The 23,250-nt window shown below is 36.7% G+C and overlaps 1 protein-coding gene across 1 annotated transcript in view; it reads right to left on the reverse strand.

Annotated features, from left to right (window-relative positions):
- LOC107176831 (putative UPF0481 protein At3g02645) overlaps positions 1-21,420 on the reverse strand; it is a 41,124-nt gene extending 19,704 nt beyond the window's left edge. Inside the window, exon 1 of the mRNA XM_052444017.1 lies at positions 19,824-21,420. Within this exon, the coding sequence (XP_052299977.1) occupies positions 19,824-21,353 (1,530 nt within the window). The 5' untranslated portion in view covers positions 21,354-21,420. The remainder of the gene's footprint in view (positions 1-19,823) is intronic.
- Positions 21,421-23,250: the final 1,830 nt, after the last annotated feature.

Consider the following 23,250-nt stretch of genomic DNA (forward strand, 5'->3'; position numbering starts at 1 on the left):
ACATTTTATTTCAACAAAGTAATCAACCATATGCATTTAACCTTTCTTAATAGTTTGAATTTGCATTCTAAGTGTTTGAATCCTAGCTTGAGATTGAGAGATAAACATACTAGTGAGACTCTCCCAAAGTTGTTTTGAGGTTGTGGAATCAATCACAGTTAAGAGCAAATTTTGCTGAATTGATGACATCATCCAACTTAAGAGAAGCTGATCAATTTTCATCCAAGCTACGAACTCTGGATTTATAGATCTGGATCTAGTTCCAGTTGAAGTTTTAGCTCCATTGTTGTTTTCAAAAGGAAGAAATTGCTCAAGACATTTTTTATCTCCATTGATAAATCCTTCTAGACCATTTCCTTTGATTGACATCAAAACTTGTGTGCGCCACAGAATAAAGTTGTTTTGATATGACTTTACAGGTGTAACAAAGCTAAACGAGTTGTTATTTTGAATTGTGCTCGCCATTTTAGCCCTGATACCATGAAAGAATTTCAGACTTATAGTGTTTGGCAAGCGAGAAAATGAAAGAAAGTAAAGGAAAGCTCTGTAAAGAAGCTTGTAGAATATTCTTGTATATTAAAACTAAGTGAAAAATGAATACAATCTGGCATTTATAAAAAGTTGAGAATAAACTAAGCTAATTTGTTAATCACACGAGTTTCTTGCTTCACATAATCATTTGCTGTATAACTAATTTTGACACATCAGCTCAATGAGCTAACTAACTCTGCTAGGTCAGCTAAGTGAGTTGTTCCGCTACAATCAGCGACACAGCAGTAACTTGCTCTGCTTCACTTGATTCACTAACACAGTGTGCCCAAAACATTGATGTCAAGTGATCCTGTTTCTTTGTACACACCACAAGAAGTTGCAATCGGCCCTTATCATCACTTGCGTCCGGAGCTCCATGAGATGGAGAGATACAAGCTAGCCGCAGCGAGAAGAGCACAAAGACAATTCTATGGTGATCATAAGCTCTAGTGTGCTGTTGATCAATTGAAAGAGCTTGAGCCACCAGATCCGAGCTTGCTATCACAAGTATTTGAAATTCAGTAGTGATACTCTAGCTTGGATGATGGCGATTGATGCATCATTCTTGCTTGAGTTTCTTCAGATCTATGCCATGAAAGATGATAAGTTACTCGCAACTTCTTCCTCAATATCAATATCGCATTTGTTTGATTATGCAGTGATGAAAGCTGCCCATAATGCGATTCTTAGAGATATGTCGATGCTTGAGAATCAAATTCCCTAACTTGTGTTGAGAAAAATACTTCAACTTCGATATTTATCTTCGGAATCAGCCGATGATTTGTTGCAGGCGATGTTAATGGGTTTCTGTGAAGAAGTTTCAACTTTTAAAATGAAAAAGAACAAGCCAATGATCCAAGCTTCAGAATCTGCCCATTTGCTAGATTATTTATACAACACAGTTGTGCCAAAGCAGCAACAGGCAGAGGTAACTGAAATTGATGGTCAAGAAATATATTCGGACGACTTAAAAAAGTTTTTCAGTGAGCTTTGGAAGCTTTTTTCAAAGATGATTCTATTAGGACCTATCAAATTCTTGTTCAAATTCCCCTGCTTCATGCTTTCCAAGATTCCTGGATTTTCAATATTGGCACAGCCGGTTCAAAATTTAATATTCCCACAAGACAACGAAGAAAATAAATCAGATGCTGAGAGATCCCCCTCAAACAAACACATGAACAAACCACCATTAGTAGAGGAAATCACAATCCTTTCAGTCACTGACCTTGCTAAAGTCGAGGTTCATTTTTGAGTCACTGTTGATAACACCTCAACCGTCCGTTTTGACACAAAGACGGTGACATTACACATTCATACTGTCAGTTTTGACGTTTACACAGAGGTGGTATTGAGAAACTTAGTGGCATACGAAGCATCAAATGCATCAGGGCCGCTAGTTTTAACTCGTTACTCTGAGTTCATGAATGGGATTGTTGACACTGAAAAGGATGTGAAGTTGCTTAGAGAAAATGGCATTTTTTTGAATAGATTGAACAATGATGCAGAGTTTGCCAACTTGTGGAAGGGAATCACAAAATCAATTAGATTGACGAAAGTGCCACACATTGATATAGTGATTGAAGACGTTAACAAGTATTACAACAGCCGATGGAGGGTAAACTATTGGAAAAATAAGAAGCTTAATGTGTTTGGTTCTTGGCAATTTCTTACATTTATGGCTACCATTATGCTCTTACTCTTGACGGCATTACAAGCTTTCTGCTCAGTTTATGATTGTCGGAAACATCACCGTGGCTTAAGCTATGACTAGAACATTCTTATTTCACAGCTTTATGGTCCAATTATAATAGTGTCACATCACTCTAAGCTTTATATGTACATACTAGTTTATTTTCTTTTCAAATACCATATGAACGGTATTCGATTCAGTGCTGATCAAACTTTTGTATTGATTTTTTAAGCAAGTTATTATTGGTAGTTAATTTAAAAGAATTTATAGTTATTTTTGCGAAGGTAATAACCATTATTTTAGTGACTGAAAGAACCTTTGAACAAGGCTGGCACAACCTTTAGATTGAGCCAGATTCTATGTTGGCTGTGCACCTTTTACTCGCTCAGAAACTTCAACCCCTTGAATCTTGCATAATCGTTGGTTGATTGTCCTAGTGATACAACCTGGCCAATTGTTGTGAATCAGATCGAGCACAATGAGACAGCAAGGGAAGAGACCCAGCCTGCAGAAATGGAAGAAGTCCAACCCGTGAATGAGACACAAGCTAGAGAGCAGCTCAAGACAGGTTCAGCTCGCACGAGAAAGAAACCAGGATGGCTCAAAGACTTTGTCATTTGAGGAATGTTCGAGAATGCTTGAGAGATTATAATAACGAATATTGTTCTGTTTTCAATTATTATTTTGTTGTTATCAATTTTATTCTATTTTAGTTAGTTAAGGGTGCGTGGTTATTTTTGAGGGAGAGAATATATTATACTGTCAAAGGGACCCGTGGGGGATATCAAAAAGGAATATATCATTTTGTCTTTTTTCAGCTTCGTCTTCTTTCTCTTCTCTGCAATTCCCCTGTCCCTTTTCTCTTTCTGCAAATTCTTTTCCCCACAGATTGGAGCTTGCACTCGCTCAAAGAGTGTCGTATCAACTGGTGCTTTCATTTCATCTCTTCACACAAAAAAAAAAAAAAAAACAAATGTCTCTCACAGAACCAACGACTGATTCAGCAGTTCTCTCCACCATGAAGACGCTCATTGAAAATCAAACGCTTGCTGTTCATCAGACCTTACAACAATATATGTCCACGGTGGATTCTCGATTTGAGGAGCTACGTTCCCAAATCAATGGTTTTGTCGGAGCGTCAGTGGGTTCTTCCCGCCCAATGGCACCGGAACCAGCGTCTTCGACTGTACTGTCAGGTGTTTCGGATATCTCTCCTTTGTTGCGTTCTATGAAAATGGATGTCCAAAATTTGATGGCACTGATCCGAATGGTTGGGATTTTCGAATCAATGAGTTCTTTGATTTTCACGGCACCCCTGACCAGTTACGCCTTCGTATTGTATCTTTTCACATGGAGGGGAAAGCAGCAGCATGGTATCAATGGATGAAGGCCAACAACTTGCTGAGCACTTAGCATAATTTTTTACTCAATCTTAAGCAAAGATTTGGTACATCCATGTATGAAGATCATCAAGGTAACCTCTCCAAGCTCTCCCAAACGTCGACTGTTGCTGATTTTCAGTCTGCCTTTGAGGATTTGATGAACAAGGTCACGGGCATCTCCGAGCCATTGTTGGTTAGTTTCTTTATCACGGGCTTAAAACCTGATATCAGACGAGAATTATTATTTGCAAGACCCACATCTCTCATGGAGGCTTTTGCTTTAGCCAAAGCTTATGAGGCACGGTCGGAAGAAATCAAGACCTCTAGCCGTTCTTGGACAAAGTGGACACCCTCATCTACTCACACCCACCAATCCACCATTACTGCCTCCCTACAACCTGCATCATATAAAACCCTAACAACAACTCCTCTTCCTAGTTTGTCAGCCACTAAACAGCCACCTCAACCCCCATTATTGCCTACTCCCACCTTGCCCATTCGTCGATTAACTTCAGCCGAATTAAGAGAGAAAAGAGACAAAGGGCTCTGTTACAACTGCGACAAAAAATATAGCTCCACACATCGCTGTCGTAGCAAGTTTTTGTTATTAATGGGTACAGATGATGAAGATGATGAGCCAAGTGAGGACGCTTTTAGTCATGCACAACCAGATGAAGTAGTCACGGCAGACATATCTAGTTTGAATGCCTTGGCTGGGCAAACTAATCCACGATCTTTAAGGGTGCTGGGCACCGTTGCCAGCTATCAGTTTCAGGTGTTAATTGACAGTGGCAGTACCCACAATTTCCTTAAGCCGCCATTGGCTGAACGCCTTGGCCTTTCCGTTCAAGCTATACCTCATTTTCGAGTCTACATTGGCAATGGCGATTTTCTTACTTGTCGATTTCTCTGTCCTAAAGTGCCTATTAATATGCAGGGGCATGAATTTCTTTTGGATTTCTTCCTTTTGCCAATCGAAGGCCCTGATGCTGTCCTTGGGATTCAATGGTTACAAAGCTTGGGAAGAATTTCTACGGATTACTCCGAGATGACGATGGAGTTTCAATGGGAGGGAAAATCTGTCATTTTACGGGGAGACCTAATTCCAAACCTGAATTTAATCTCTTTTAACCAGTTTCATGCCATGCTTTGCTCATTGAAAGAGAACTTGCGACAAGCTCAGCATCGAATGGCTCAAAAGGCTAATTTACATCGCCGAGAAACTCAATTGCAGGTAGGTGATAAAGTGTTGGTGCACCTTCAGCCATATCGCCAGACATCAGTTGCTAAACGCTCATCTCATAAGCTGGCAAGGCGCTATTATAGACCGTTCACAGTGGTAGAGCGTATTGGACCCGTTGCTTACAAGTTAGAGTTACCCACAAATTGTAGAATTCACCCGGTGTTCCATATTTCCTTACTAAAACCTTATGTGGGAAACTCCCCCATTGATGTTTATTCACTGCCTCCAGGAAGTGTGGATAACAAGCCCCTGTCATCACCAATTGCAGTATGTGCTGAGCGAAAGATACTTCGACAAGGCAAAGAAATTCCACAAATTTTGGTGCAATGGTCTGATAGCTCACCAGAAAATTCAACTTGGGAGGACTTTGAGGAATTTTGTAAACTCTACCCTGCACTACACCTTGAGGACAAGGTAAGCTTTCAAGGAATGGGGAATGATACAACCTGGCCAATTGTTGTGAATCGGATCGAGCACAATGAGACAGCAAGGGAAGAGACCCAGCCTGCAGAAATGGAAGAAGTCCAACCCGTGAATGAGACACAAGCTAGAGAGCAGCTCAAGACAGGTTCAGCTCGCGCGAGAAAGAAACCAGGATGGTTCAAAGACTTTGTCATTTGAGGAATGTTCGAGAATGCTTGAGAGATTATAATAACGAATATTGTTCTATTTTCAATTATTATTTTGTTGTTATCAATTTTATTCTATTTTAGTTAGTTAAGGGTGCGTGGCTGTTTTTGAGGGAGAGAATATATTGTACTGTCAAAGGGACCCGTGGGGGATATCAAAAAGGAATATATCATTTTGTCTTTTTTCAGCTTCGTCTTCTTTCTCTTCTCTGCAATTCCCCTGTCCCTTTTCTCTTTCTGCAAATTCTTTTCCCCACAGATTGGAGCTTGCACTCGCTCAAAGAGTGTCGTATCACCTAGTCTTTTGTTCCAGATGAACTTCAAGGTAACTCACACATTCCAAGAAAATAATGTTACCTTAGTAAACATTGGCCTCTCCAATATTGTTGTGATCTTTGCTCAATAATTTAATTGGTGCGACGCGCCTCCGATAGCTCTCTCATCATGCCGATGGGTTTCCAAACTATCAATTTTATTAAGTGTTGTGTTACATGCTTTTCTTTTATCTCTTTGTGTAGGAAATTTTTTTACCTCTAATCATATCTACTCTTTTTTTGTTATTACTAAATTTGTTTCTCGTGATGCTAAGGTTGCTCAAAAAAGAGAATATATATAACTAAATTTTACTCATACACTGTTATAAATGCAGCTTGGCACAAAATTATAAAAGAATAATAACTAGATCTCAATTCCATAAGAATTAACAACTTGACTAATCTGATCGACGTCGTGGTGGTGAATCCGTCAAGTTGACATGACAACACAGCTTCACGGGCTCTTGCATCGACTTACATTTCAGGCATGGTAGCTCAAGGAGCTCATATTGAACCAAGAATAAAAAGATAATTCAAAGTTTTTAAAAGTATTTTAAGAAATGGAGTAAAAATCCTTAATATTAGCTTTGTAAGATGTAACACAATAATATTCATGTTGCTGGAGTTTTAATTACTTCTTGTATACTTCAAGTTCAGCCTTAAAGTTTTTCCAAGGAGATAGATTTATATAAAGCTTTTAATAATACCAACTACCGGGAAAATGGAAAGCTTTGAGAAAACCCCCCCCCCCCCCCCCTCCATGGCTGATGATCGCTCCACCAAGAAGGCAAAGTTTAGGGCTCAAAGTGATGTTGGTGATAATTCTGAGCGCCCCTCCTTTCTAGATCAATTGATGAAGTCACAAAAGGACACAGAGGAAGAGTTGTTTGGCAGCGACAAAGATTTAGACTTAAATCCGGAGTATGTGTTTTTTATGAATACTGAATCTATGCCCTCTATAACTTTTTCACCAAAAGTTAATGAGCAGTTGATCAAGCCTTGGCAGAATACAGTCATGGTGAAACTATTGGGTCGCCACATAGGATATCGGGCTTTGTGTAACAGATTGGAATTGTTGTGGAATTTGACGCCAGGATTTAATATCATTGATCTAGAAAATGATTTTTATTTGGTCCAATTCAAGAATGAAGGAGATGCGGATTATGCTTTAACCTTTGGACCTTGGACTATTATGGGACATTATCTGACGGTGCAACCATGGTCACCCCACTTTGATAGTTCTAAAGGAGAGATAGATAAAGTGGTGGCTTGGATTCGTCTCCCGGGCATGGCTCTGCATTATTATCACAAGAAAATACTCCGACGGCTTGGGCAAATCATTGGATCGGTTATCCGCATCGACTATAATACAAAATCTGGACAGAGGGGTAAATTCACTCGTATTGCAGTGGAAATAGACCTTAAGAGCCCTCTGATTTCACAGTTTCATCTGGATGGTAAAGTGCGGAGAGTTGAATATGAGAATTTTCCGGTTATTTGTTTCCATTGTGGGAAGTACGGACATTATAAGGAAGGCTGCTCAGACATGGAGAATAATGGTCCGACTGAGGTCGACGTGCCTATCCCTGTTGATCCAGCGGAGCAGCAGTGGATGAGTAAGGCCAAACATGACAGCCGAAATAAGCCAAAATTCGGACCATGGATGGTAGTGGCTCGCAAAGGAAAGCCGAGAGTGGAGAAGGAAAGCAATTCCAACACGTTTTTTGGGGGAAGTATAGGAAGGAATCACGTTTCAATATCTTAGCTAATCTCGATGAAGAGGAATCCAACCACGAGGAAAAACAGGAAGCCCATATGGAACAGACCCATAGAGATATCAACACGTTTGATTTTAGCCCTACTTGGTCGCCAAAAAATAGACACATTATAAGGAAAAATGTTCACCAATTAGCTAATCCCACAGAGCCAGGACATATGGGTACATCTACTAGATTGCATGCGACAACCCTTACTAAAGAAAATACAATTCCTCAAAGCCCTATTCACACACATGGTTCACGAGGTTTTACCAACCTCCATGCAAGCCATGCAAGCCCCAATCCTTTACCTTTACCCTTACCCGTGTACGTTCCTACCAGTTTAAATCCCCTCCATCACTCGGCCATCTCTTTTTATACTGATAATGCCACTGCACCTCTCCCTATTGCTGATGTCTATCCAAAAACCTCCAATGGCCATAACAGTGCTGGTGGGCATATTCCTCTGTCAGAATTGGACGGTGATCCTCCTAACCCCAAGGGTTTGGCTGCTAACATGGACATGGAAGATGACGCAAATGATAGTGATTATGTGGCTACAAGTGAGGACGGGGCTGACTTTTCAGAAGGTGATGTGTCCCTTGTTGAAGAAACGGCCATGGACCTAGCGGAAGAGGCGTCTCGGCCGCTGCAGTAAGACTCTACTTTTCTCCAATCTTTATCTTATGAAGATACAAATTCTCTTTTGGAATGTACAGGGGGCGGCTTCGAAGGGATTTCGTCGCTCTTTTAATACCCTTATTAAAAATTATGGCCCTTCTATGGTTATTATAATGGAACCTAAAATCAGTGGGAAACAAGCCGATGATTTTATTAAATGCAGCGGATTTGATTATTCTCATTGTATTGAAGCTTCGGGTTTTTCTGGTGGAATCTGGATCTTTTGGCGGGGTTATTTTGAAGTGGAAGTCTTGTTCAATCACAAGCAATTCGTCCATTTCAAAATTTCAAAGAATAACATTTTTGAATCTTGGATCACAGCGGTGTATGCGAGCCCTAATCCTATTTTGCGAAGGCAGTTGTGGGATTACCTTGATTTCTTAGCTAGAACGGTTCATGGCCCGTGGCTGGTGGGAGGCGATTTTAATTCCATTCTATATGCTGCTGAGAAGAAAGGGGTCTGTTTAAGAGTTGGTTTAATAAGAATGGAATGTTTGATTTAAATTTTCATGGACCCCGTTTCACTTGGTCTCGTGGTTTTCTTATGAAGAGGCTGGACAGAGTTATTTCTAATACAGAATGGCTAAACAAGTATCCAGACAATGCAGTTTTACACTTGCCAAAGATTGTTTCAGATCATAGACTCATCTTAGTTCGGTTTAATAATGATGCCAGTAGCGCTAGGGGACAAAAACCTTTCCGTTTCTTGGCTGCATGGCTTACAAACAATTCCTTTGGTGAGTTTGTCTCTAATGCCTGGATTAATAGTTTGTCGTATTTAAATGTTGCTGATAATTTTGTGAAGAAGGCCTTGGAATGGAATAGAGACCATTTTGGAAATATTTTTCAGAGGAAGCGGTGGATCTTAGCACGACTAGGGGGGATTCAAAAGGTGTTAGAAACTAATACTCGACAATATTTGGCCAGGTTAGAGCTCAAGCTGAAGGAGCTAGAGGAAATTCTTACACAAGAGGAGATTTTGTGGCTTAAAAAATCTCGCAAAGATTGGCTTATCCAAGGGGATAGAAATACGGCTTATTTCCACCAAAAAACTCTGGCCAGACGTAGAAGAAATCGAATCACAACTATTCAGAATGATAATGGGGAATGGCTTGTGGATAATGAAATTATTAAGCAGCATGCCACGGTTTTCTTCTCGGCACTTTATACTAGTGAGACTTTGGCTTTCCGATCGTATCCGATCAGGGGCTGCTTCCCTATTCTTAATGCAACTCTCACTCAAGGGCTCACTGCTCCCATTGAGGATAATGAAATTCGGCAGACTATTTTTAGCATGAAGCCACTAAAGGCCCCTGGCGTGGATGGCCTTCATGCGATTTTCTATCAATCCTAATGGCATATCGTTGGCCACTCATTCTGTAGATTTATAAAGAATAGTTTCAGCAGTGGCAGTATTCCTAAGGAAATTAACACTACGCTTTTAGTTCTCATCCCAAAGGGTGATCATCTGGTTAATCTAAAAATGTATCGCTCGATTAGTTTATACACAGTGGCCTACAAAACCATTTCTAAAATTGTGGCTAACAGACTGCAGGCACTAATGCCGATTCTTATTGGTCCTCAGTAGACTAGTTTTGTTCCTGGCCATCATATCATTGATAATATTATGATTGCCCAAGAAGTTATTCACTCCATGCGTAAGAAAATGGGGAAGAAAGGTTTCATGGCAATTAAAGTGGATCTTGAAAAGGCGTATAATAGACTTAACTGGGATTTTATTTATGAGACGCTGCAGGAAACGAGACTGCCTAGAGATATGATTCAGATCATTATGGAATGTATTACTTCGGCTACAATGAAAGTATTATGGAATGGTGAAGCTGAAATACTAGCTAGGCAACCCAAGAGGGGGGTGAATTGGGATTTTAAAAATTATCCGAAGCAAACCACACAACAATTCAATCTAATGCCTTAATCAATTCGAAAACAATAAATTCAATGAAACACAATATTAAAAGAGTAAGGGAAGAGAAAACGAACACAAGGATTTTTACGTGGTTCGGCTATCCCCGCCTACGTCCACGCCTCCAAGCTCACCCGGCTTGATGATTTCACTATCGAAGCCTCTCCAAGGCTTCAATGATTACAATTGACTTCGAGGTGTCAATAAACCTTTACAACAAAGAGATTATCTCCCAATCTCTTCACTCAAGTGTCTCACACACTCAAACTCTTACAAATGAATTGAAGAAATGAAAGATACAATGAAACTCACTCAATGAGTAGATATTCAAAGATGAAGAACAATGAATGATTCAATGATTTGTGTTTTGCAAGTTGTAAGCTCAAGATATCACGTGTGCTTTTTGTTTTTGCTTGTTGGGGAAGGTCAAAATGAGTTGGATTTGAGTTCTTATAGCTTGAGCTCGAAAACTAGCCGTTACTCACATTCTGGGCTATCCAGTTTGCCGTTTTATAGAATTCGGTAAGCCGGATTTATGTTACCGTTAAGGCAAAATTCAAATTTTGCCTAACCGGTTTGCCGGTTACTAAAATCCGGTATGTCGTTTTCGTTCTGGATGCTTACTGCCCCGAATCCGGATTTTCAGTTTTTAGAATCCGGTAAGCCGCCTGCTACAGTAACCTGCTACAGTGAAATTTTTCTCATATTTTTTATTTGACCCCAAAACTTTATAAAACTATAGTATGGCCCAAGACGTTATAAAAATTTGCAAATAGGTCCAATTTCAGAATTTTAAATAATGCTTTCTAAATCCCACAACTTTCTGAAATTATGACTTCGCCCAAACTTTATGAAATTATAAAATGGCCCAAAAACATTTAAATAGTTTCAAATAGGTCCAAATCCGAAATTTCAAGCACTACTTGTTTATTTCAAAGTTTTCAAAATTCTTTAAATTAAACCATAAACTTTGAAAAACAACCAATTTCATAAAATCATTTTTCCATTAAATATGAAACATTTATAATGTGAACATAATGATTTATTTAAAAAGAATAAAAACAATCAATTTCATAAAATCATTTTTCCATTAAATATAAAACATTTATAATATGAAAATAATGATTTATTTAAAAAGAATATTAAATAGTTTGAGCTTAAAAGATTAATCATTTTTAATCTTGTTTGTTATCATCAAAATCAATATTATGGAAACATATATGTTAACAATCTCCCCCTTTTTGATGATGATAAACATTTCATGTATTTAAAGAATGATTCCACAAATTTCTCCCCCTAAATATAATCTTCTTTTACAATTTGCCAATTAGCTAAAATAACATATTTAAATACATGGATTTTTCTCCCCGTCATCATCAAAAAGAAAAACTTAATTGGCAAAGACAAAAGTAGCAATTTTTTTTTATAGATTTGAAAACATGTATTATTCTCCCCCTTCATCATCAAAAAGAAAACTTTAAAGGAAAAAAATAAAAAAATAGCAAATTTGTTACCCATGTTGTCCAAGTGGAAATTTTGAAAGAATCTCCCCCTAACAACAAGCATCACCTCAAATACAAATTTAGTAATATTACTCACAAATTATCATCATATCTCAAAATCATCAAGTACTCACCATAATCACATATCATCAAAATCATCAAAAGAATATTCAAAGTGCATATTATTCTCCTTCTTATAACAACATTGAAATGATATATTACTTTGTCTCCCCCTTTAGACAATAAAAAAGTTCAAAATGCATATTATTCAAAATCATATTATATGCTCCCCCTAAATATATGGCCAATTTAAAAATTTAGCCGAAATGATTTTATCCAAAAACATATTATATTTGTCTCCTCCTTAAAAATGAACAAATTCTCAAATACACAACATGGTTAAAAACACTTCCATATAAGCTTAAACAATAATAACCAACCAACAACTCCTTCAATTCATCAAGCAACGCACATATAATCATCAATTACCAAAATCATCAAGAAGAAATCAAATCATTCCAAGATTATGCCAAATTTTTGAAAATTCTTCTTCGCAAAGAGGTTTTGATTTCTTTACCAAATTGGCATGCATATTATCAAATATTCAAGCTCCATAATTATCAATCACATTTTATAAATAAAGACAACTAAACTCATCAAATATCTAATGTGACATTTCAATATAACAAAAAAATCTCATATGCTTAAAAATTTCAAAGTAGATGTATTTCTCTCTTACATCTCATATCTCCCTCTTGATCATCAAAAAGTCAAGATAAGCACATTAGTTCCACATTATCCAAATATAAAACATCCAAATATCAAACAATAATCATCATCAATCCACAATAAAAGCAACAATGCATATGAAAATGTAAGTGCATAATATAATAGAAAACTATGGTAAAATCCATAAGGAGAACTCATTATGGAAGTGGTAATTTGAAATACTCAAAATGCACAAATTCAGATTTTCAAGATATCGAATAAAAAGAGTAAGTTTGAATCAATTAAAATGATTTTAGAAATGAAGAGAAATTTGAATGAAAATAGAGGTGAGCAGCTCATGGTTTTGGAGAGAGAAAGAACATGTGAAGACCGAATGAAGAAGGAAGAAGAACAGTGGAAATAGCTCCTGAAACCGGCTTCCCGGTTTGCACTAACCGGCTAGCCGGTTGTGACCAGAAGCTGCAACATCGAAACCGACTTGCCGGATGAGTTTAACCGGAAATCCGGTTTAATCCAGCAAGGTTCCACGCGAAACCGGCTTTCCGGTTTTGCTAACCGGTAGTCCGGTTTGAGGCAGACAGTTGCCTCTTGAATTCGGTTTTTCAGATTTTTAAGAACCGGTTATCCGGTTTTGAGGCAGAGAGGAGGCTTAGCAAATCCGGTTTTCTGGATTGATAAATCCGGTTATCCGAATGATGATATAACACAATTAATAGCATATGAATTCACACATATATAAGAGATGGACAATGATGATAGACAATTTAAGAAGATGAAATCTAAGACCATACAATCATCAAAATCAAACAAAGTCATCATGATAAATCACTCAATATGATACACAATGATAATTCTATCATGTAAACATACAAGCATACTTTCACAAATTCATTTATCATGATTCATTCAACAAAATTAATATGGCAAGAATTGTTACCAAAATAATTAAATCATCTTGCCTCATCTTTTTCTCCTAGCTCATACTCAAGTGATTATCCTCACAAGCTTTCATCAAGGAACTTCTCCACCATTCCTTGATTGTGGTACCTACAAAACAAATTCAAGTTGTACCCTTTGGTACCCAAATACTCTTGGGTCCTTGAATGTTAGATTTAGTTCCTTTTGGAACCCAAATACATTTTACTCCATAATATACATTTCTCTTAACTGGACATCTAAAACTCATATGACCATTTTGATTGCAATAATGACAAACAATTTTATGATCATTTGTGGAGGTAGCCTTAACAAAATAATTCTTATAATATTTTTGTTTCAAGTAAGGCTTATACCCAAGTCCTCCTTTATCAAACACACATTTTTGTGAATTAAGCATGTTATCCAACATCTTTTGCCCATTTGTGAATTTCAAAACAATCTCATTCAACTCATTGCTCTTTTTCTTAAGCGTTTCATTTTCATTTATTAATTCATCAACATGTGATTTCTCATGCTCATACGAAGTACTTTGTTTACATGTGAATGATGCAATTCTATCATGCAACATTTTATTATCTAACTCTAGTCCTTTAATCTTTTCATTTAATGAATCATTGCATTTTTGTAAAGCATCCTTTTCATTTTTCAAGTTATCTACATGTGATTCTAGATGCTCATGTGAAGTGCTAAGTTTCTATTTTGATAATGAAACTCTATCATGCAATGTTTTATTATCTAATTCTAGGCATGTAATTTTTGCACATAGAGATTCATTTTCATTTTTGAGCTCTACCATTTTCTTTTTAAGACATGCATTCTTTTTACCAATTTTCATCCACTCATCATACAATTCTTTAAACGCATCATGTAATTCATTATAAGTAAGAAGATCGTTTACCTCATCAAGTCCATCATCCGAGTCATCTCCAATTGCCATAAGTGCCAAATTCAACACTTCATGAAATTCTTCCTCCTTTGTAGTCTCCTCATACACAATTTCGAGTTTTTTCCAAATTTCATAAGCATTCGAACAATTTGAAACTCTATGAAATTCCTTTTTATCTAAAGCACAAAATAAAGCATTCATAGCCTTGGAATTTAAAGACATATTTTTCTTATCCAATTCACTTAAAGCATTCTTCCTAGGAATGAATGAACCATCACAAACTATTTCCCATAGTTCATAATCTAAGGCTTGTAAAAACACTCTCATCCTAGTTTTCCAATAAGGATAGTCATTACCATCAAAGAATGGAGGTCTAGTGGTGGATTGGCCTTCCATGAAAGTTGAACTAATTTGGGTTGCTATTAATCTTTAACTCTAGACGGTTAAGTCTACACAAGAGCACCTCGCTCTGATACCAAATGAAATACTAGCTAGGCAACCCAAGAGGGGGGTGAATTGGGATTTTAAAAATTATCCTAGGCAAACCATACAACAATTCAATCTAATGCCTTAATCAATTCGAAAACAATAAATTCAATGAAACACAATATTAAAAGAGTAAGGGAAGAGAAAACGAACACAAGGATTTTTACGTGGTTCGGCTATCCCCGCCTACGTCCACGCCTCCAAGCTCACCCGGCTTGATGATTTCACTATCGAAGCCTCTCCAAGGCTTCAATGATTACAATTGACTTCGAGGTGTTAATAAACCTTTACAACAAAGAGATTATCTCCCAATCTCTTCACTCAAGTGTCTCACACACTCAAACTCTTACAAATGAATTGAAGAAATGAAAGATACAATGAAACTCACTCAATGAGTAGATATTCAAAGATGAAGAACAATGAATGATTCAATGATTTGTGTTTTGCAAGTTGTAAGCTCAAGATATCACGTGTGCTTTTTGTTTTTGCTTGTTGGGGAAGGTCAAAATGAGTTGGATTTGAGTTCTTATAGCTTGAGCTCGAAAACTAGCCGTTACTCACATTCTGGGCTATCCAGTTTGCCGTTTTATAGAATTCGGTAAGCCGGATTTATGTTACCGTTAAGGCAAAATTCAAATTTTGCCTAACCGGTTTGCCGGTTACTAAAATCCGGTATGTCGTTTTCGTTCTGGATGCTTACTGCCCCGAATCCGGATTTTCAGTTTTTAGAATCCGGTAAGCCGCCTGCTACAGTAACCTGCTACAGTGAAATTTTTCTCATATTTTTTATTTGACCCCAAAACTTTATAAAACTATAGTATGGCCCAAGACGTTATAAAAATTTGCAAATAGGTCCAATTTCAGAATTTTAAATAATGCTTTCTAAATCCCACAACTTTCTGAAATTATGACTTCGCCCAAACTTTATGAAATTATAAAATGGCCCAAAAACATTTAAATAGTTTCAAATAGGTCCAAATCCGAAATTTCAAGCACTACTTGTTTATTTCAAAGTTTTCAAAATTCTTTAAATTAAACCATAAACTTTGAAAAACAACCAATTTCATAAAATCATTTTTCCATTAAATATGAAACATTTATAATGTGAACATAATGATTTATTTAAAAAGAATAAAAACAATCAATTTCATAAAATCATTTTTCCATTAAATATAAAACATTTATAATATGAAAATAATGATTTATTTAAAAAGAATATTAAATAGTTTGAGCTTAAAAGATTAATCATTTTTAATCTTGTTTGTTATCATCAAAATCAATATTATGGAAACATATATGTTAACAGAAGCTTCTAATGAGTTCGTTCCCTCCCGAGGTATATGGCAAGGAGACCCTCTTTCCCAGTATATTTTTGTCCTATGTGTAGAGAGGCTCAGCCACGGGATTAATAGAGCTGTCACTGTTGGGGATTGGCAGCCGATTCGACTTGCTCGTCGTGGTACTCCTCTTACTCACTTATTTTTTGCTGATGACCTCTTACTCTTGGCTGAAGTAAATTTTGAGCAAGCTGGGGTGATAAATATGGTCTTGAATACTTTTTGCCAGAGCTCAGAAGCTAAAGTAAACAAGACTAAATCTCAAGTTTTCTTCTCCAAAAATATTTCGGCTCGGAGCATGAAAAGAATTGGGGCTGACCTTGGGTTCCCGATCACCAAGGATTTGGGCATGTACCTTGAGATGCCGCTACTGCATACTCGTGTCTCGCAGCATACATATCAGAACATTATTGACAAAGTTGAAAGGCGCCTATCGGGATGGCAAGCATCTCTGCTGTCTTTGGCTGGCAGAATAACTCTTGCTCAGACAATTTTACAAGCTATCCCGGTTTACGCAATGCAAACAACTAGCCTCCCCACTGGAATTAAACTGAAGATTGATAAGGCGTGCAAGAAATTCATATGGAGTGGAAATTCCAATCAGCAGCGGATGAGTATGGTTAGCTGGGATAATTTGTGCAAACCAAAGGCTTATGGAGGCCTAGGGCTTAAGGATCTAAATGTGATGAATAAAGCGCTCTTAATGAAGCTCAGTTGGGGAGTTATCTCAGCTAAGGATAGCCTATGGGTTCAGGTCCTGTGTACCAAATATGGGGCTAATAATTCCAACCCCCCTCTTTCATTGCCGACTCGATATGGATCTCATATGTGGAAAGCTATTGGTAAGATTTGGCGAGATACGATGTTAAGTGTGTGATGGTCTGTTGGTGATGGTAAAAGAATCCAGTTTTGGTGGGACTGTTGGGTTTATAAGGATAAGCCGCTTGCGAGCCAAGTCATTTCTTCTATTCCTGATCATCTAACTCATTTAATGGTTGCTGATCGTGTGGCAACGAATGGACAATGGAACTGGGCGTTATTTGATCATTTTCTTCCTAACACTGCCATCATGAAGATTGTGTAATACATCCTCCCTCAGTTTTATTAGGTCCGGATCAATTCTATTGGTCGCATTCTAATAAGGGGAATTTCTCGGTCTCCTCGGATTATTATGATATCAGTCCTCCAGATAATCTTTTACAAGATACTGGTTGGAAGTTGGCTTGGAAGTGGCAAGGCCCTCAGGGTGTTAAAGTTTTCATTTGGTTAGCTCTTCATGGTCGGTTGAAAACCAAAGCTGAAATTGCAAGGTGTCACATGTTGATAAATACTGAGTGTGATAGATGTGGGGCCCCGGTTGAGGATATCTTGCATGTTCTAAAAGACTGCATGGTTACGAAAGGTTTTTGGTATCGGGTGATCCCTGTAGCAATGAGGCAGCGTTTCTTCCAAGCTCCTTTTAAAGAATGGATGATGAATAATCTCCAGAATGCATGGCCTATTTATTGAGTCCGAAATTGGGTTTGTTTCTTTAGTATAGCAATATGGAGATTATGGTTCTGGAAGAACCAGTTCTAGGTGAATGGACTATTCATGGACGGCTTATCCATGGTTAATGATGTCAAGGCTCGTACGGAGGAGGTGATTTTGCTTCAAGGGTCTTCTTTGATCTCGACAAATAGAAAAGTCAACAAATGGATTGGTTGGTCGCTTCCGAATTGGCCATGGTGCAAGTTGAACTTAGATGGTGCCTGTAAGGCGACTGGTGTAGCTGCTGCAGGGGGCCTAATTCGTGACCACAATGGTCATTGGGTTGCTGGCTTTGGGATGAATCTAGGGGCTTGTTCAGTGACTATGGCGGAATTATGGGGTCTCTATCAAGGATTGCTTCTTGCGTGGAATAAAGGGATTCGATGGCTCTGTGCTGAGGTTGATAGTTGCTGCGTTACTCAACTTGTGAAGAACAACATGGTGAATTCCAATGAGTTTTCTCCTCTCATTCGTGCTATTCAAGAACTCATCAGACGCAACTGGCGGGTGGAGATTACTCATGTTTACAGGGAGGCTAATTTTGCCGCGGATTATTTGGCTACTTTAGCTTGTTCTATTCCGTTAGGGCTTCATGTTTTTAAGTGCTCCAATTTATGTCCCAAGACACTTATGGGGTAGTCTATCCCCGCTTTGTTAGTTCTTAGCTCTATTAAGAGCCCCTCTTAATCCAAAAAAAAAAAAATCATATAATAAGCTCAAGATTCTTTTTTATTTATTTATTTTTTTTTTAAGGAAACAACATTCTTATTTTATTCGAATGGAATTATGGAATCCTATAAAGATCGTAGTTGGAAATCAACCAAACTTATTCGCTAGAGCACATTCCATCGACATACCAATATATCTATACCGTTAATTTATTAAATTTTTTTCATGTATATATGCATCTGCATTTCTGTTTCATTTAATAAAATATATGTCACGTACTGTGTATACGTATTTGATTGACATGCATCTCTTTTATTTATTTTTTATTTAAAGTTTAGTTCTATTAGGACTGACTAACACATGACGTGAATGTGATGTAAGTTGTGACAAGATCTCTCTTCATATTTTGTTTTCAATAAACACACCAAATTAGACCAATTCAAGTTTTTCAACTTATTAATTGATGAATTGCGTTTATCCGTTGCAATCAATCATCATTCATCATTGGCTTTTACGAAAAGAGGAAAGGAAAATCAAGCAAGTTGCGTATATTTTAACTTAACAATAGATTGAAGTAATTATACTAAAATAAGATTTGGAATCAAAAACTCTTAAAAGATGTGATCTTATCTGTCCATGGTTCCATGCTTTTCATTCTTTAAGCACTAAGCTTAAAAATAGAATATATCAGCTGCCATAAACTACTCAATGCATTGTTTAATTTATTTTCTAAAGTACAAAATACATAGGGCTCTCCAGTCATTATTAATTCCAACTTCATACGATATGATCTATTTATATTTTTTTAACTGTAATTTGATGGCAAACCAATTCCCCTCTTACTCATATGACTTCGTTCCCTAAATTTTTTTGTTTCCATTCAAGAGATTTTAGAAACTAAACGAACTGACACCTACAAATATAATCTATTTAAGATTATGCTAATTATCTAAGAATTTTGATCCAATTCTTATTTGTGTCTATCTTTTTATAATTTTCTATCAGGTATACATTTAAACAACGAATTACGTTCACGCCAAGGCAATCCCCCACTTTTTGAGAGTTCTAAAGAATAAGTTAAAAATTGAAACGTTTTCAAGATGAACCCAACTTATACTTTAAGTATACTAATTTGCATTATATTTTGACAATGCCCAAATTAAAATCCTAGTTCTGTCACTGCATTCACTTACAGCACTGTAAGACTAGAATATAATTATATGTTAAATTTTATCGCTTGTCTAATAACTACCAATCATAAATATTTTTAAAAAAAAATCACAACTAAATTCAAATCCAATTAGTTGGACCAATTTGCATTGTCATATTAATTCGAGCAACATCAAAGCTATAATTTTACTTTAAAAAAAAAAGAAAAACACACACACACACACACACAAAACACCGTTTCAGTTTACACCTTGAATCAGGAAACCAATCAGTCAGAGTCTGAGACGAACTTGAATTTGCGACAATTATAGACTGAGCAAAAAGCTTGTAAAGTCATCAAGAGCAAGAGCATAATCGTAGCAAGCAACGTAAGAAATTGCCAAGAACCAAATACATAGTGCTTCATACTTTTCCGAAACTTCACCTTCCATTGGCTGTTGTAATGCTTGTTAACACCTTCAATCACTTTATCAATGTGTGGCACTTTCGTCAACCTAATTGATTTGCTCATTCCATTCCACAAATTAGTAATCTCTGCATCACTCTTCAATCTGTTTAAAATAATCCCTTTTTCCCTAAGCAACTTAACATCCTCTTCAGTATCAATAATCCCATTCATCAACTCTGTGTACCGAGTAAAAACCAACGGCCCTGATGCATTTGAAGCTTCATATGCCACTAAGTTTCTCAAGATCACCTCTGTGTTAATGTCAAAGCTGATGGTGGGAAGGTGTAATGTTGCCGTCTTTCTGTCAAAACGGAGGGTTGAGATGTTACCAGCAGTTGGTAAAAAATGAACCTGAGATTTGGCAAGCTCAGTGACTGAGGGGATTATGATTTCTTCCACTAATGGTGGCTTGTTCAGGTTATTGCTTGTGTGGGAGCTCTCATCATCTGACTTCTTGTCATCATTATCTTGTGGGAATATCAAATATTGAATCGGCTGGGCCAACATTGAAAATCCGGGAAGCTTGGAGAGCATTGTGAATGGCAATTTGAAGAAGAATTTGACAGGTTTTGATACAAGAAGCTTTTTGATAAAAAGGATAGGGCCTTTGTTGAGTTTTGAAAGCAGCTTCCAAATCTCACCGAAAATTTTTTTTACATAAGTTGAGCCACCGGTGTATCTTTCTTTCGGTTTCTCGTCATCGCCTTGATCTTCAACAACCTCACTTATCTCGGACTTTTGTTCAACTTTTGGAACAATTGTGTCGTACAAAAAATCTAGCAAATGTGCACATTCTGAGACATCGATCATTGGCATGTCCTTCATCAGTTTAAAAGGCGAAAGCTCTTCGCAAAATCCCATTAGCATGGCCTGCAACATATCATCAGCTGATTCCAAAGATGAATATTGTACTTCAAGCATTTTTCTCAACACAAACAAGGGAATTTGATTCTCAAGCATCACCATATCTCTAAGTATCGTGTTATGAGCAGCTTTAGTGCCTGCATAGTCAAGCAAATGCGACATGGATGTGGAAGAATACGTTGCACTCAACTTTGCTTCTTTTACAGCATAGATCTGAAGAAACTCAAGCAAGAACGATGCATCAATGGCCATCATCCAAGCTAGAGTCTCATTGCTGAAATTTAAGAACTTGTGGTAACAAGCTCGTATTTTTAGCTCAAGCTCTTTCAGTTGATCAACAATATACTGAAACTTGTGATCCCCATCGATATGTCTTTGAGCTCTTTTTGCTGCGGCGAGCTTGTACCTCTCCATCTCGTACAGCTCCGGACGCCAGTAATGATAAGGGCCAATTGCAACTTCTTGTGGTGTGTACGAATCGGGATCGCTAAACATCAATGTTTTGGGCACACTGAATATGCAGACGGGAATATCAGTATCCGTTTCAAGTTCTTCTTCGAGTGTTCGACGGATGTTGATGATCCATCGATGTTCATCAAAAGTTGGATTAGGATTAGGATTAGGATTAGGATTAGAAGACATGGTTGATTGATTGGGGAGAACAAGGGACGAGTGTTTGTTTTCTTTGAGGGAAGGAACTTTGGTTTTGTTGGAATGATAATAATAGTTATCTTTCGGTGCTTAGATTAATTAGATACATTGAGTGGTGGGTGGAGCTAGCGAGCTAGATATGGCAATAATATATTGCTTAATTTGGCGGCATGATAAATGATAACAATATTTCGAAGGCACGCTTTTCTCATGGATATGGATTTTCGTTTTATAATTTCTGGGAAAGTGAGTGAAAACCATATTTGTCTAAACTAAGCATTAACCCCCTCGTGTTTCTCTTGGAGACAAACTTTGTGCTTTGATGTTTTAAGAGAGATATAGAGAGGGAACCCAAAAAAAAAAAAAGTTAAACAAAGTTTTGGAGTATTTTGGACTTGAATAAAAGTGTTTTTCAAATAATCAAATTATTTTCTTATCTATGTAACTTTCATTGTTATGCTTGATTGAAGATTTTTAAAAAAATATAATTACATTTATAAAATCTATTACAAATTAATCAAAATGTGCAAATAGAAATATGTTGGGACCTATCTTGATGAAGCGCATTGTTGAAGCCTATTTTGAGAAAGATAGCTTAAAAAACTCTGATGATGAAAGAGAAATATGCTTTCACAATATTTAGGGAGCCAAGAAGTTATGAACCCAAAACGTAAAGTATAAGATGAGAAAATATACATCTATCACTAGTTCAAAGAGTGATATACATTTTAAAATATATTTAAAAAATTAAAAAAGTTTTAGAGTGTACTTCGTAATGTTATATCTTTTAAACCGCACAACTTAAAAGTATTTCCACATGAAAAAACGAATGATGGCGCCATACTAGAGAAGAACTATATTAAGTATAAAAATAAGTATAAAAAGTTATTTCTTCTCTGTTTTTCAAATATACTATAAAATAGAGTGATTTTATCAAAAGTAATTTGTAAAAAAATTGACCAAATATCAAAATTAACTTTTAATTTTTTAAAAATTACTTTTAAACCCAAATAGGTCCTTGAACACTTTTGAATGACCTTATATTTAGAGAAATGTTCCAGTCAGGAATTTTAAAGTGCAGGAAAGTACGGGAAACCTTTAAAACCGCATGGTTTTAAAGGCTTAAAACTGTAAGCCTTTAAAACCGTATGGTTTTAAACCTTTCCTGAACTTTCCCGCACTTTAAATTCCCTGACCAGAAAACTACTATATATATATATATAAAAACGTTCTTAATTCAGAGTTTATATAGGAGTGTGGAGATAAATAATATAATTAATAAATGTAACACATTTAACACGAGTTCTATTGTTCGTGTTAGGCTTATGATTAAGGCCCGGATGCGTAAAGCAGAGATGGTCAGTGGTTGAAAAAAGTTCTCATCGTTTGATTATTTTATTTGCACCACGATTGGAGAAAATTCGGATATTTTAATAAAATCCCTAACGTTTGATAAAACATCCCAAATATTCTATCATTTAAGAAGTTGAAAAGTAAGTCCCTAATATGGGCATTAAAATTATTCATCAAAAACACAATTCTATTTTTTTTTCACCAGAATAGAGAAAGTGAAATACAAAAATGGGCTTATGTGATCCAAAGAGCGGCAATATTAGTACTGACAGAAACAGTTATATCTCAATTGAGATTGGGTAAATATTAATCCGTACAGATTGTTTAATTGAAAAAAAAAGTGTATACATTATTTAATTGGGACAAAATTACATACCGGACTTCGACAAGTTAAAATGCCAGTACCGTTCCGAAAACTCAAATGATGTCCTGAATGTAAATTAACCCACCTGCATTAATTTGAAAATTTAGAATGCCGTTGTATCAAAAACTTAATTTCCAAATAAATCAATATCAAATTGAATCAATGTTTTTA

Source organism: Citrus sinensis, chromosome 7 (assembly GCF_022201045.2).
Source record: "Citrus sinensis cultivar Valencia sweet orange chromosome 7, DVS_A1.0, whole genome shotgun sequence".
In the NCBI taxonomy this organism is placed as follows: domain Eukaryota; kingdom Viridiplantae; phylum Streptophyta; class Magnoliopsida; order Sapindales; family Rutaceae; genus Citrus; species Citrus sinensis.